Below are 14,097 nucleotides of genomic sequence, written 5' to 3' on the forward strand. Positions count from 1 at the left end.
ATGCTTATAAGCCACCATGTGGATGCTGAAAAACAAACCAGAGTCCCCTGAAAAGCAGCAAGTGCTCTTAATGGCTGAGCCATCTCTCTAGCCCTCACTGGCCTTTCTTAACATCAGCCTCTGTGTTCCTGTAAAACTGTGTGAAATAAATCTGTCCTAAAATGGAAGTACATGGGTTCCAGTATCCTAAGAGACCATGGTCAGGCTTACAGAGTCCTTGAAGACCCTCTCTATGGTGACTTTTTAATCTAAGGAGGGTCTTCTAGACAGAGGTCTACTTCTGAGCTTGTTTCTGGCTGCTTGTGTCTTGGAATGGGGATGTGTGTGTTTCTGTGTGCTTGAATCCCTAGAAGATGCACTAGGATACAGGAGGAGGAGATCCCAGGCATAGTCACAACCAAACTCATAATCAAAATTACAAGCCAAGCTTAGGCCCAGGCTATAGGCAGTCACAAGCAGAGGCTTGGTATATCAAGACCACTGTTATAGGAGAGGCTTGGCCCAAACTGTCCTTAGGCTATTTTAGTAGCTCTAACCACTTACCACAGAGTGGCTGGTTAATAGCAATGGCTAGGATAGAAATTGTTTCTTCATAGTTCTAGAAATTGGAAGTCAAGAGCAAGGGTACTGAGCAGGTTTGGTGTCTAATGAGAACTCACGTCTTCATTCATGGATGGTCCTCTCTCTCCCTCTCTCTCTTTCTCTCTCTCTCAGTCCTCCAGTGGTATAAAGAAAAGAGCAAACATTAGGGGTCTCTTTGATAAGGGCACTAAACTCTGCCCCAACATCCATTTCCTAATATCATCACGCTGACCGTTAAGTCTCAACAGAGATTTTGAGAAGAACACCCAAAACACAGAAGCTGTAGGAGGAGACTTAGACAGGTACACGGTCATGATGCGGTGAGAGTCATAGGCTGAGCCATGCTGGTCCTGCCCTAACTGGCTAGGCTGAGCCTAGATATGCTGGTGACCGTGGACCAAAGGCAATCAAACTTTTAGTCACACAAACTGGCCTTTTCTATGTATCAGGCATCTACTCAGAGAGAGAAGAAGCTATCCCAAAAACCAGGAGCTTGACTTCCCCCTCTGAGACCCTAGACAACCCAGACCCTGTCATATGGGTAGAAACTCTACAAAGACCTTTCCAAGCATTGCACCTGTGGAAACCCGCAGAGGTGGACGAGGCTCAGTTGTCTATCTTTCTCATAGCGTGGTCCCTTGGATGGGTTGCTCCCAGTCCTACTAAGAGCCCACTGTTCCTACCATGGACAAGTGTGATATTTCCAGGCTCTTCTCTGACCCAGTGGTTTTTAATGTGAAATCTCTGTTTTCCACAGTGCCATCCGGATAAGCCGGAAAGGCCGGCATGCGCTCCTCAACTTCTGCTTCCACGCAGCTCTGACCTTCACCGTGTTTGCTGGTGGCATCAATCGCACCAAACACCCAATCCTGTGCCAAGCGGTGAGTGCTGCCTTCCCTGTGCTAAAAAACAAAAGTGTGCTTGCCAGCTTCCTCATCACAGCAGAGATATATGTTAATTTGCTTATAAAATAATACCTTAGTGTTTGCTCAGCTGTTGCTCCCAAAGGGAAGAGTGAGGTTTCTATAGTGGGTCTCCATTATATAATCCTACTCCATCTGAAGCAGGGTGTTTCGTCCAACATTTGGCCATTTGAAATGATTTTATTTTTTTTTACTAGAGCAGCTTGTCTAAGGACTAGTGGACCACATACCCAGACAGCTACTGCTCAGCAAATGGTGATCTTCATAAGAATGGGAGCATGATGTCCTTCCCAAAGACCAGTGTGTGAGACAGGACCCTGAGGTGGGCTGAGTGAGACCTTTTAGTGCTGACCTCATCTTGCCAGCAGATCTGTCAGCCATAGGTGCAAATGGCAGATGAGGCTCTGTCCCACATGAAACAAGCAGAACATCTCGGCATCTCTGCTCTCTCCTAGGGGAAGGGGAGCTTTGAAACACCAATCATGGGAAAGAATAGTACAAACCACAAGGCAGATCATCTTCACATATGTGGCCTGGTTTGACTGGCTTAAACCAGGAAATAGAAGTGACCTGTGGCCCATGGCTAAGATGATGCTGGAGAGACCCCTTTCAAAGCCAAGCCTAGGACTGTCCTTTTGGGTTGTGGCTCTGGGTCAAGGAGACCACATTGGTCCTTCTCCACAGATAAGCTCTACAAGTGAGGCCAGGCAGGGACACAAGGACCCAGAGCAACTTATCAAAAACCTTAGTGGTTTCCGTCATTTCATAGCCAACAACTTCCCAGCACCATGGGTCCTCAGGTATCCCTAACTGTTGTAAATTGAGCAAATAGCTATTGGCAGCTGCAGAAATGACCCCAGCCAACCTGAGGACTGCTTGACCTACATTAATGACAAGTGACACTTTAACACTTCCCTGGCATCTCCCATGACCTGTCCTCCTGCATGGGTAGCTAGCTGTAGGCAAGGCTTAGCCTGAAGATCAATGGGTAAAAGGCTGTTCCCAGAGCAGCCTGGCTAAAAGAACACACCCTCCTTCCTTCCCAGTCCTACCCAGACCCACCTAGCTCAGACAGGCTTAAACTGACCCAACCACTGTTACTTTTTTCCCTACACTGATGCCATTTGAGGCCCAGAGTGTTCTGTGAGTATGATGCCCACACCTCAAAGATACCACCAAAGACACCACTCATGCTCTGATCCCCTGAGCACCAAATGTATATGACTGTGTGACACACCCAACCCCAGGAAGCCAGGTCATTACCCTAACCCTGGGCCAGACAAGCAGATGAGGCGGTACAGCACACCTGAATGGAAGGGAAAGAAGACAGTTTCCTCCATCACTGCCTCTGTTAAGCTGGAAACTGCCACAGTGAGAGCTAGAAAATCCCACTAACTCCTGCTATAAAGGCCTGCCCAGAAGCCATGGAAAAGGCAATTGAGTGGGTCGTTATCTTTATGTCTTCACTCTGCCACCAAGTGCTGCGGAGCTGGGGCCTGCTGGCCATACACACAGTCACTAAAAATCATCTTAGTGCCTCCATGAAATCCAGCGCTGGTCCCAGGCACAGGCCAGCCCCATGAAGCCCCAAGGAGCCAGGTACCCATGGCATTCCAGAATTCCACTGGGAAGAGAGGTTTTGGTAGATGGGGACAAATGGGCCTGGAAATATCCCCTGAGCTAAGATCTGTAAGGGTCATGTTCAGATGTGAATGCCTTAGTGACAACACTGGGACTCCTGATGATGGACAGGTCCCTGTGTGCCGGAGTAGGGTGAACTGCAGCAAACAGACACCTCCTGGTCTCCTGGGCTTTCCCTGAGATGGCCAGCCTCTATTCATCCCTCTCTTGGCAACACACCTGCCAGGCACAGGCAATGTCAGGGGTGTGGGACCGGTGGAAACACATCTTGCCAGGCTATGTTGAGAGAAGCAGACTAAGGGCCAAAACAGCCACAAGGCAGGTGAGGTTTTGGAGACACTGAACTGCTGCAAGGGCAGGAAAGTGGGCAGAGGGAGAACACAGGATAAACAATAACTAAAGGGTAGGGGGTGAAGTTCCCACAAAACACCCCAGGTGAGAACCTCCCCGACACCAGGACATTTTTCAATATCGCCATGCCTGTAAGCAGAAGTGAGGGTGTCTATCGCTTCTGAGGCCTCCGTGAGCCAGAGGCCAGGCTCGTTTTAACCAGCAGCCTGGCATGTCAGAAGCTAGCCTGGCTCACTCAGCATCTGCTAAGAGGGAGATACCTGAGGGGAGCAGGTTAAAGTCTAGTCCACTGAAAGCCAGATGTGTCCCCACTCTGACTAGCAACCAGGTGACTGAGTACGGGAGTCCCGGCCCCTCCCCATCCAAGCTCAGCATCATCACAGAACAACCAGGAGAAGTGGTCCAGAGCTCTGGATAGCTGGCAAGAACAGACAGTTGTCATGGCAACAGAAAGATGACCGTGAGTCTCATTAAAGTACTAAGTGACATCATAAACAAAGCAGACGGCTGCCGTTAGTCCCACATAATGAATGTGCGTCAGCGCTGGCCCTGGGTCCGGAAGCAAGGGAGGGTGTCCTGGCGGCTTCTTCCTTTCAATAGCACATGCTGTCTGGAAGCCAAGCGGCATCCCTTGACCTCCCTACGCATTCTGCCTCCAGTTGGTGTTTAAGAGACAAAGCCTGCCTTTGTACACCTCTCCTGCTCCCTGATCATACAGCCTGGAGGAGACTCAGCTTAAGGGAGGAAACAGACAGTCCTCCTCTCCCTCTCTCCTCCCAGTACTGCTCCCACCCAATGCAGGGCCCTAGACCACTGTCTCAAGGCCGAAAATCAGGAGCCCCTCTGAGGGTGAGTCTGACGTTTCTGTTTGTATGTGACAATGACAGCCACACTGCAAACCTTCCTCCAAGTTATGGCTGCCCTCCCCTTTTCTGATTGCCTTTGCATTGAACTCTTAGATGACAGACAGTTCTTGCCATCAAGGCTCATGGCCTCCTACTCTCATCCAGGAGAGGTGAGCACAGTGTGGCTGGGGTGTCCAAGTGGCCCATCTTACCTGAGCAGTAGCAAAGCCCAGAAAAGGCCAAACTCACAAGACATGCTGCACTGTATCTACAAAGCCATCTGAAACTATAAACAGTTTTTCAATCTCTCTAACCCCCACCCCGCCTCAAATCCTCATCAATTATTATAGCGTTTGCTCATAAGTAAAAATTGAACTCTGGATTTGATAAATCATTATAATGGCGCGATGTTAGCTTTATTCGGGAAATCTCTGTATTCCTTAAACATTTATGTCCTTTCCGATTATAGCAATATTTTACTTGTCATTTCAAAATGTCAGGTTAGTACCTCAAAGGTAGCCTTATTTTATGGAATCAGATGGAGATGAAGCAGTACAGAATGCGTAATTAGCTAGCGTAAAAGTGCTGGCTGGGACCAGCTCCAGCGGCTGTTTCCATAGCAATGAGTCACTGTGACGTGAAAGGGTGGGTTATGAGAGCCTCATCCCTGAGGTGCCTTTCCTTAAATTCAATGCCACGGTGAATGCATGTTGGGAGCCTTGCTGTGAAGCTGTGTCTGCCTTCCACTTGGGGTGCCCAGAGTGGGGCCAGGGTTCACAGGTAGGTGTGTGCACCAGAGCCCATACGTCAGGATGGCACAGACATCCTGCAGATGTCTGTGGGGGGGGGGGGAACCAGTATGCAAACCCCAAGCTTCCCACAGGCTCACACACATGGCAAATAGTTGCCCCTGACCCATTACCTACCTGTCCTGCTGGACTCACTTTTTTTTTTATTGTCCCTAAAGAGTTGCAGAGTAGCTGCCAGGGTTCAGCACACACATAGCCCAGAAAGTTTGGGCTGCACACAAGGAGTCTGCTGTGCTGTGCTGGGGCAGGTGGCTGGAGGAGGTGGCTGGCTGACATTCTCCCCTCCCAGGTGGGCATTGCACTGCACTATTCTACGCTTTCTACCATGCTGTGGATCGGGGTGACTGCCAGGAACATCTACAAACAGGTGACCAAGAAGGCCCTGCCATGCCCAGGTGTGGACCAGCCACCGTACGCCAAGCAGCCCTTGCTCAGGTATCCAAGAATGCTCATGGGCCCCTCTACCACCTGAGCCCATGAAACTCATGGGCCTGGAGAATACTGCTTATGTTTCCTGCAAACCTTTCTCACCAGGCTCCAGGCCTGCATACGTGTCCTAGGGGCTGGACAGAGGTAGGAGATGGCACAGTAATGATGGGGGTGGGTGTGAGGGGTCTGGGGGTCAGGAATTGGGAGACACTGTGCTAAATAGGGGAACCAGGAGTAACATGCGGGAGTAGAGCAAAGTCCTGGGGTAAGATGGGTTCAGCCATGGGGGTGAGGCTAATATAGGGATAGAGACCTAAGGTAGGCCTGGGGAAACTTGAAGGACAGAGCACTGCCATGGCATCTCTGGCTGCAGAGTGGCTAGTCTGTGTCCCTATATTGCATGGGCCACTGAGCTGCCAATTTCCTGGTAGAAAGCACTCATGCACCCTGGGGTAAACACATCTGGCAACTGGGCAATTGTGGCTCTGGTTTACTTCCTGGTCTTGGTGACACTAAGGCATCTGCCTTTAGCTAATAGAAAACCTTCTCACATTCTATCACTAACTTCATGGTCACAGTGCACTGGCCTGTTGGGAAAGGAGACTCTGCTCAAGCTATGTCCACTACGACCTCTCCTTGGAGAGAATTTTCAGCAGATTTGGAACCATGGGTATTCTGGCACCATGGAAACAGCCTTTGAGGGCAAAGGCAGGGAGACAGTTGCTTCTGTCTTACCGGGGTCAGAGACAGAGAAACTACAGAACTACCCCATCTAGGAAGTTGCAGGGGCCCTCCCACTTCCCTTGGAAAACAGCTGTGCTGCAAAGCAACTGAAAGTTACTTTGGATGAGAATATGACTGTAACCATAGTAGACAGCAGTCGGCAATAGGAACCCTGTGGCTTTGTCACTTGCTCAAGACCAACACTACAGTCGGCAAAATCCAGACTCAGAGTAGCTTACCTAGGAGACTCTGGGTATAGGCGCCACCCTATATAAAGCAGGCCTTGCCTATCCTGCAGGCCACTGAGGTTCCACAAGCCTGAGGGTCCTGTCAGGACCTGATGGTGCTAGGACAGCCCCTGGGGCTAGGATCCCAGGTCAGTAGCGTGTCTGACTCTCCCTGACTCCCCCAGCCCCTTCCCTCATGGCTAGCTTACATATAGCTTGGTATACATACCTGATATACGTACTCCCTCTAAGGGCACACCATGCATATGCATGTGTAGGTGTATGCCTTCTGCATACAAATGGGAACACCCATCCCACAGGTACATAACTCCTGTTGATGCGTGTTGTCTACACATGCATTTGTGTGGCCTCTGCAGATTCACACGCTCTGCAGGATAGCATCATTCGGAGGTGCAGATTCAGGCATTACAAGGGGTGTCAATCTCCACTAAGGGCCTGCTTCCCTCTGGCTGATGTCTGGCCTGACCTGGGGCTGGTAAGGGAATTGCTGTGCCTGACCCTTCTCAGAGAGGCTAAGAAGGAAGCAGGGAGCCTTTCATCTCAGACCCCATAGTGGGCCCTCTGACACTTGATCTTCATTGTTAACATGACTGCACTGAGAGAGTCCTGAGACCAGAAAAATACATCTGGGTGTGTCTATGAAGACAATTCCAGAGATGGCTGGATAGATAATGCAGGAAAAGCCCGCCTTGAATCTGAGCAGCAGCATCCAATTAGGCCGGGGCCCAAATGGAATACAATGAGGAAAGGAGGACACCAGCCAGCATGTACAAACCTCATGCTTCCTGGGAGGGTACATCTATATTTGGCTGCCATAGCCCATGGATTCCAGACTCCATCTTCTTTAGAATTTGAACATTCTCACAGCAGTTACTCTTCAGGGAACTTCCATGTTTTCAGCCTCACTCTGAGGCATCACTGGTCCCTCTTGTTCTAAGGCTTCCAGCTTCTTGAACTAAGCCTGTAGGGGGCCGTCTTCCTCTCCAGCATGCAGACTGCCATTGTTGGGCTGCCGAGCCTTGATTGTGTGAGCCAATCTAATGAATCTTTTTTTGTATTGCTATCAAACACAATAACCTTAAGTATATACATATATACATACATCCTATCGGTTCTGTTGCTCTAGAGAACACTGACTGATGCACCCTCCATCTCTGGCCCCACAGCCTCTAACATGCCCTCCTTAATTAATCCAGCATGTCACTCAGGTGTCACTCCCTGAGACGTCACACTGGGCATCTCTCTGAGCTTGCATCCTGCCCGCATCCCCAAACACAAAAGCACACATCGACATCCACTGAAGTCAATTCCAGATGTCTAGGAACTGCACAGTCCCAGAAAAGAAGAGCTCCCAAAGTCCCACCAGCTTCATGTCCTGCCTAACCGCTCTCTGGACATAATGCCTGCATCCCTTCTCACAGGACCCTGCACCACCACAGGCAGAACAGCCAAATCCCGTGGGTGCAGCTGATGAGCTCTTTCCTGTGTGCAAAGGCCACGTGGCCAGCCTAGCCTGCAGGTTTCCAAGGAAAGTACTAACAGAACTGCCTGCATGGGCTTCTGGGGGATCCCAGGACACGCTGTTGGAGCTTTCCACATTTCCAGCAACCTTCCCTTCCTTGGGGCAACACTGCAGTCTCGGTGTTTTAACACACTTCCTGCTCACCTTGGGGGGCACGCACCCACCCTGGAGAAACTTTGAAAACAAGAAGATTCGTAGGACTTAGGCAATGGGTATTGTGCAAGCCTGAGACCCTCTGTGTGAGTGCTGGGTATGATGTCACTGGGTGACAACATGAGGACAGAGGGTTCTAGCTCCCTAGAGCCCCCTCATGTGTGTTAGGGCTGCTTCAAGGAAAGAGGGATCCACTGAGGTCCAGCAGAGAGAAAATGAGTGGGCCTCATTGTCAAGGTTGAAACCAAGTATTTTCTTCTCAACCGTGATGGAGGTTGGTGGTTTCCATGACAACAACAGCAAAAATCTAGACTCTCAGTGGGGTTTCTGTGACTTTAAGATAGTGTTTCACCTGGTCTCATCTCCCCTCACATCTCAAGATGTGCATTTGAGTATGTATACATGTGTGTGCACACTCACAGAAGATTAAGGGACACCCTGAGCAGCCCATGTTCAGCCAAGCCTTCAGAGAATGGCCCCAGGTATGTGGAGAAGCAGCAACCCAGATCTCTTCCTCAATAGCAGGGTGGATGCTCGGACATGGAGCTTATGTCACAGACGCCAAGTCATCAGAGACCAAAACTCAGTGCAGGGATAGGTCAGGTACTCACACAAGCTCGTAGCTCTGGCCTTGGGCAGTCTGTCAGGTCCTTTCAGCTCAGCCTGCAGTGGGAATGATACGGCCTGCAGATCGTGTAAAGAAGCATTGTCATTTTCACAGGGATGAGTCTACAGACATAGCCTCCTTTCTGTGTAAGGAAATCTTTGATTTCCCCAGAATCTCCTGTAATCTGCAACACAGAAGATGGGGCCTCCTTGTTTACACTGTTTAAAGGTTTTTTTTTTCCTTTTAAACATTGCTATAGCCAGGTGTGGCAGCTCATGCCTATACTACTGGCATTCAGGAGGCCAAAGCAAAGGGATTCTCACAAAGTTCAGGACCAACTTGGAGTACATAGTGAGTTCCAAGCCAGCAGAGATGACAGAGTGAGACTTTGATTCAAAAATAAAAAAAGTTACTATTAACATAAATTGTTATATTCTCAATTTTTATTTCTAATCGCCCCCATGCTTGCCTATAGAAATACAACAGTTTCAGTGTGTGGATCTTGTGTTCCAAAGGTTTTTGGTTAATTCTCAGGAGTTGTGTGCATGTAATGACTGTGTGCCCAAGGACAGAGTTGCTTCTCCCATGTCAGTCTGTACGCCTGTCCTTCCTTCTATCTGTCTAACTGCTCTGGCCTAGCCTCCAAGTCAGTACTGGTCTTATCTCCCCTCTTAGTGCCAGGTTTATTGAGCATTTTAAAGAACCAGCTGTTGGTGTATCCTCTCTCTCTCTCTCTCTCTCTCTCTCTCTCTCTTTCTCTCTCTTTCTATTTTGTCATCTCTGCTCTGTCCTTCCTTCTGTGTGAACAGGTTTGGTTTGCCCTTCTTCATTCTTCCTAGTTTCCAAGCCATGTGAAATCATAGGATTAATCTTTAATTGAAGTGACTTTTTCATAGCTGTAGGTTTTTCTGCATGTGGCGTTGCCAGGTCCCAAAGGCATATTGTATGGTTTTTCTCTCATTTTAAAATAAGTCTCTAGTTTTCCTTGTGGTTCCTTTCTTGATCTTCGGTTACTAAAAGAGTGTGTGGTTTAATATTCACATGTCCTTAGATATTAGAAGACAGGAGAAAAAAAAAACTGCCCAGAAATGTGTGGAGATTTTTCTTTTAGTGATGATTTGGAATGAAGACATTTCTGGCTTGCTCATAGTGGATGGTGAAGTTTCAGCTGCTCAGACTCTGTGGAGAGATTTTTACTACAGTCAAGACACAAGTCTCATTTCTTTATCATGTTTAGAAAATTCTGTGTGTGTCCAGTGGTTCCATGGCCAGGGAAGGGGCAGAAAATCAGCTGAGAGTAGGTAGGTGTACATCTTACCTCTGGGTAAGTGTAGGCTGTGCCTTGACTTGCCACTAGCTTCCTTTTTTGGAGTGGGAAGAGGAGAGTGGGGTGTGGAATTGTGTTGTTATGTGCTAGTGGGAACTGCAATCTCTAGAGAGTACAGGGGTTGAGGACCCTGAGCATAAATCACCCATCATGCAGTAGGCCCATAGCCTTGATAGCGGTCTCTGGCACAGACACAGCTGTGGATTTAATAAGGTTCACATCCCTTCCTTAGCTCTATCTCAAGCCTTGGGCGGGGGGGTGGGGGGTTAAGAAACTACTTGTAACCAAGAAAACCCTTAGGAAAGCCCAGGAGCAGAGAGTCTCAAGAAAGAGAGTCCTGGGGCCTAAGCTAGGGAACTGAAGGTCTCTGACAAAGACAGTCTGGCTTTCCCGATAGGAGGGAGACTTTGAATAGCCCTAGCACAGGGGCAGAATGGGAGGCACACTGAAGAGAAGGAAGGTGAGAGGGATAGCAGGATTGAGCATAGCCCATCCAGCCCATGGGAGGTGCCAAGCCATGCCAAGCCACATGCACAGGGTCTCTGCTGATGTGGAAGCACTCAGCTTAGCCAAACATTATTTCCACAACTCACAACGGACATCCTGAGCTCTAGGTCACAACACTGTTAGTAGATCCACAGCCGACCACACCGAAGGTACGGCTGGATCACATTAGTGCACTTTCCCCCAACACACACACACACACACACACACACACACACACACACACACACACATAAGAAGTGACCAGCAAGGACACATGAGTGTTCAGAGTCCCACAGTCACACGTCATCAAAGCAAGCCAGGACTTAGGACTCCGAATCAGCCACCATTGTGACATGGTACCTCTTTGCAAAAGGACACAGGGAAGGGCCTTCTGCACTTGTAAGTGCAGAAGACCCATGAAGTAGGGCCAGTGAGAACCAGGAGCTGGTATATGATGTGTAACTTTTTCTAGGAGGACATTTAAAAAATTCCCATTATCACAGGGAGGACACCAACAGACCAAAGAAACAATTCCACTGTGGCCTTGCTTAATGAATCAACAAGTTTATTGGGGTTACTTGCAGAATAATAGGTGAGGGAGGGGTTGCTTACAGGAACATGGGTGACTCGAAGGCAAGTATGTCACCAAAGCCCACCCAAGCATGAGTGAGGGCTCAGAAGAGAAAGCTGCTATCTCTAGAACTCTCTAAACGATTGGAACTTAGTTCAGCCTGTTTGGAGTCTCCCCAACAACTGTTACTGCTTTTATAGCCTGTGAATCTTGTAAGTTACAAGAACTTCCTGAGCCTTGCAGGAGATGGAATGGTGAGCCATATTGTGAGATGGAATGGACCATTAAAAAAAAAAAAAACATACAATGGTATGCAGGAGAAAAACATGATAAAAACAACAATAAAATAATCCCAGTCATTTTGGAAGAGGGAACCTCAATTGAGAGAATACCCCCCACCAGACTGCCCTGTGGGGAAGCCTGCAGTGCGTTTTCTTGGTTGATGATTGATGGGGTAAGGGCAGCTCACTATGGGCAGTGCGACCTCTGGGCTTGTAGTCCAGGGTAAGAAGGCAAGCTGAACAAGTCATGAGGAAAAGGCCAGTAGGCAGCACTCCTCCATGGTTTCTCCATCAGCTCCTGCCTCTAGGTCCCCTCTTCTAAAATGATTCCAGGTGGTGCCAAGTTGACGTAAAAGTACCACCACACGAGCCCACAGAGGACTACAGAGTAGGAGGACAAAGCTTCCTTTGGGAGTTCCCACACGTCACTGGTTAGACTCTTTTTCTTTTTCCCCCAAGCATATGGGATGAATGTGAGATGAATGTGTGGGGATGTGTGGCCTACAGGTGGGAGGAGCTTCCATGCCTGTCTAGCCCCTAGTCCCCCTGGCCTAATTTTAAAATGCCCCTTGTCTGTGGTTTGCCACCAAAGTTTAAAACCCTTGTACTGGTGTGTCTGAACCTAGGCTGGGAATCTTGGGGTCATTTCATTATTTTATTTTTATCATGTTTTTCTCTTGCACATCATTCTTTATAGTCCATTATGTAACCATCCACAATATGGCTCACCATTCCATCTCACTGTGCAAGATGGATTTATATAGTACTGTGGTTGCTCAAGCCCTGCTGCCTCCCATATTCTCAGGCTTCCCAGTCCCACCTCCCTATTCATATGAACTTCTATCCCCGGAACTTCTATGTCCAAAGGCTAGTCTTTTGAGGCCCTCTCTTCCTCTTCCTTTGATATACTGGGATCTGACTAGGGCTTTATTGAAACTCAGTTTCCACCTTCCATTCCAGAAGCTGTCACCGGGAAAGGAGGGGGCCTGACACCAAGCTAGACAATTCAAGGTGCATCTGCCCTTTGTCCAGTAGGCTGCTGACTCATAAGAGGCCCAGAGTTGTTAGGTGCCCTATTGGCCAAGGCTGAAACCCTCAGAGGACAGAAGCCTCCCTTCAGAGGAAGCTCTGCATTATCAAAAAGTGATGCTAGGGAGGCATGACATGAGAGAAAGTTCTGGAAAAGAATGTGTCTGGAGCCTCCTCGAGACAAGCCAGGAATCAGACCCCAGTGAAGAGACTGTGACCGTCAGCTACTACTCATGGCAGCCAGGAGGACAGGTGGGTGCCTGGGAAGAGGACAGGGCAGGCACTGTGCAAAGGTGCACAGGTGCAAAGGTCCGTGGCCCAGACAGCTGTCATTGAGTGAGGGGGGGCTCTACAACAGTCCAGCCTCCTGCCTGGTGATGGATGCAAATGCAGCAAGCAGAGCCTTGGCCTGGTGGAGAGGCGCCTTCGGCGGCCTCTGACACCCTCTGTTGACAGAGCCTGACACTGCAGGCAAGCCAGGAAGGAGGGCAAGGCCGAAGCTGTAGCTGTGGTGTGAGCTTGGAGCTGGAACTCTGCAGGGAAGGAGCAGCCTTCCCAGCCACCGACTGTGAATAACGTCTCCCCTCTGCATAGATGACAGAGACATTGGAAGAACCGGTTTCCCAGGACAAGGTCTGCAGCACTGCAAAGGCAGCAGTGGACAGTGCTGAGTGACCCTGGTGGGAGTCACAGCAGTCTCCAATCTCCAAGTAATAACTGAAACGCAGAAGCACTATTTCTCTCTGACTCCTCTGGGTTTTGAGGCTCTGGGGGAAACCATAGGTTTGCCTTGAATAGAGCAAACCTGTCATTCTTGTCACGTTGCTGCCAGGCGTCTGCAGCGTCACGGGGTACCTTGTGTCTGGAACCTCTAGATAGCATGGGGAATGTGACTACTTTCCCATTCAGAATGGGGTCTCGGGCTGGCCTATGTTCAGAACCAGGGTGTCAGCTCAACTGGCTCTAGACAGCCAGGCACTGGCTGGCCTCCAGTACCCAGCAGCAAGCCCTAGACAGAACCTGTCTTGGGTGGATCTCCAAGCACAGCTCGCTCATGAGTTTTCCTACTGCTGTTATGAACAAGAGTGCTCTTCCATCATCGAGTTGCCCACTAGTCTGCACCATTACGCAGCATGGTGCCTCCCACACGCTAGAAATCCCACACAGGTAAAGCCCAGTTATCCTCCCCTTGGCTTTCTAAGATTGCAATCTGAAAGTTTTTTTGCAGATTTCCTTCCACACCGAGCCGGAACAACTCCCCGGTTTCTGGCTTTGGTTCAGCCCTTCCCTCAGCTGGTGGCCAGACTTACTCTGTGATAGCGTCACACAAATGGGGCCACTTCCTGGCAAGCCGTCTTCCCTAGCCCTAATGTGCTAGCTCGGTGCAGGCTCACGTTTAGACTTAGAGAAAGCACTGAAAGCCACACACCCTACAGAGCCCCCGTAGCTGGTCTTCAGCAGTACCTAATTTCACCAGGGAATGTAACTGGAGCCTGTGCCACCCATTAGAAGCCACTGCATGGAGGTACTGTCTAGCTCTATGGGGTCAGTGAGGTTGGACTCCACCTTT

The 14,097-nt window shown here is 49.4% G+C and overlaps 1 protein-coding gene across 3 annotated transcripts in view; it reads left to right on the forward strand.

Moving 5' to 3' along the window:
* Adgra1 (adhesion G protein-coupled receptor A1) overlaps positions 1 to 14,097 on the forward strand; it is a 36,711-nt gene that overhangs the window by 12,222 nt on the left and 10,392 nt on the right. Inside the window, exons 5-6 of one of the 3 annotated variants that reach the window (XM_055608942.1) lie at positions 1,340 to 1,463; positions 5,441 to 5,586. In XM_055608942.1, the coding sequence (XP_055464917.1) occupies positions 1,340 to 1,463; positions 5,441 to 5,586 (270 nt within the window). Of the gene's footprint in view, positions 1 to 1,339; positions 1,464 to 1,823; positions 1,828 to 5,309; positions 5,587 to 14,097 lie in introns of those variants that run through there. The other 2 variants (XM_055608943.1, XM_055608944.1) reach the window with 2 other exon arrangements.

Source organism: Psammomys obesus, unplaced genomic scaffold (assembly GCF_907164565.1).
Source record: "Psammomys obesus unplaced genomic scaffold, mPsaObe1.curated_primary_1811, whole genome shotgun sequence".
Lineage (NCBI taxonomy): Eukaryota > Metazoa > Chordata > Mammalia > Rodentia > Muridae > Psammomys > Psammomys obesus.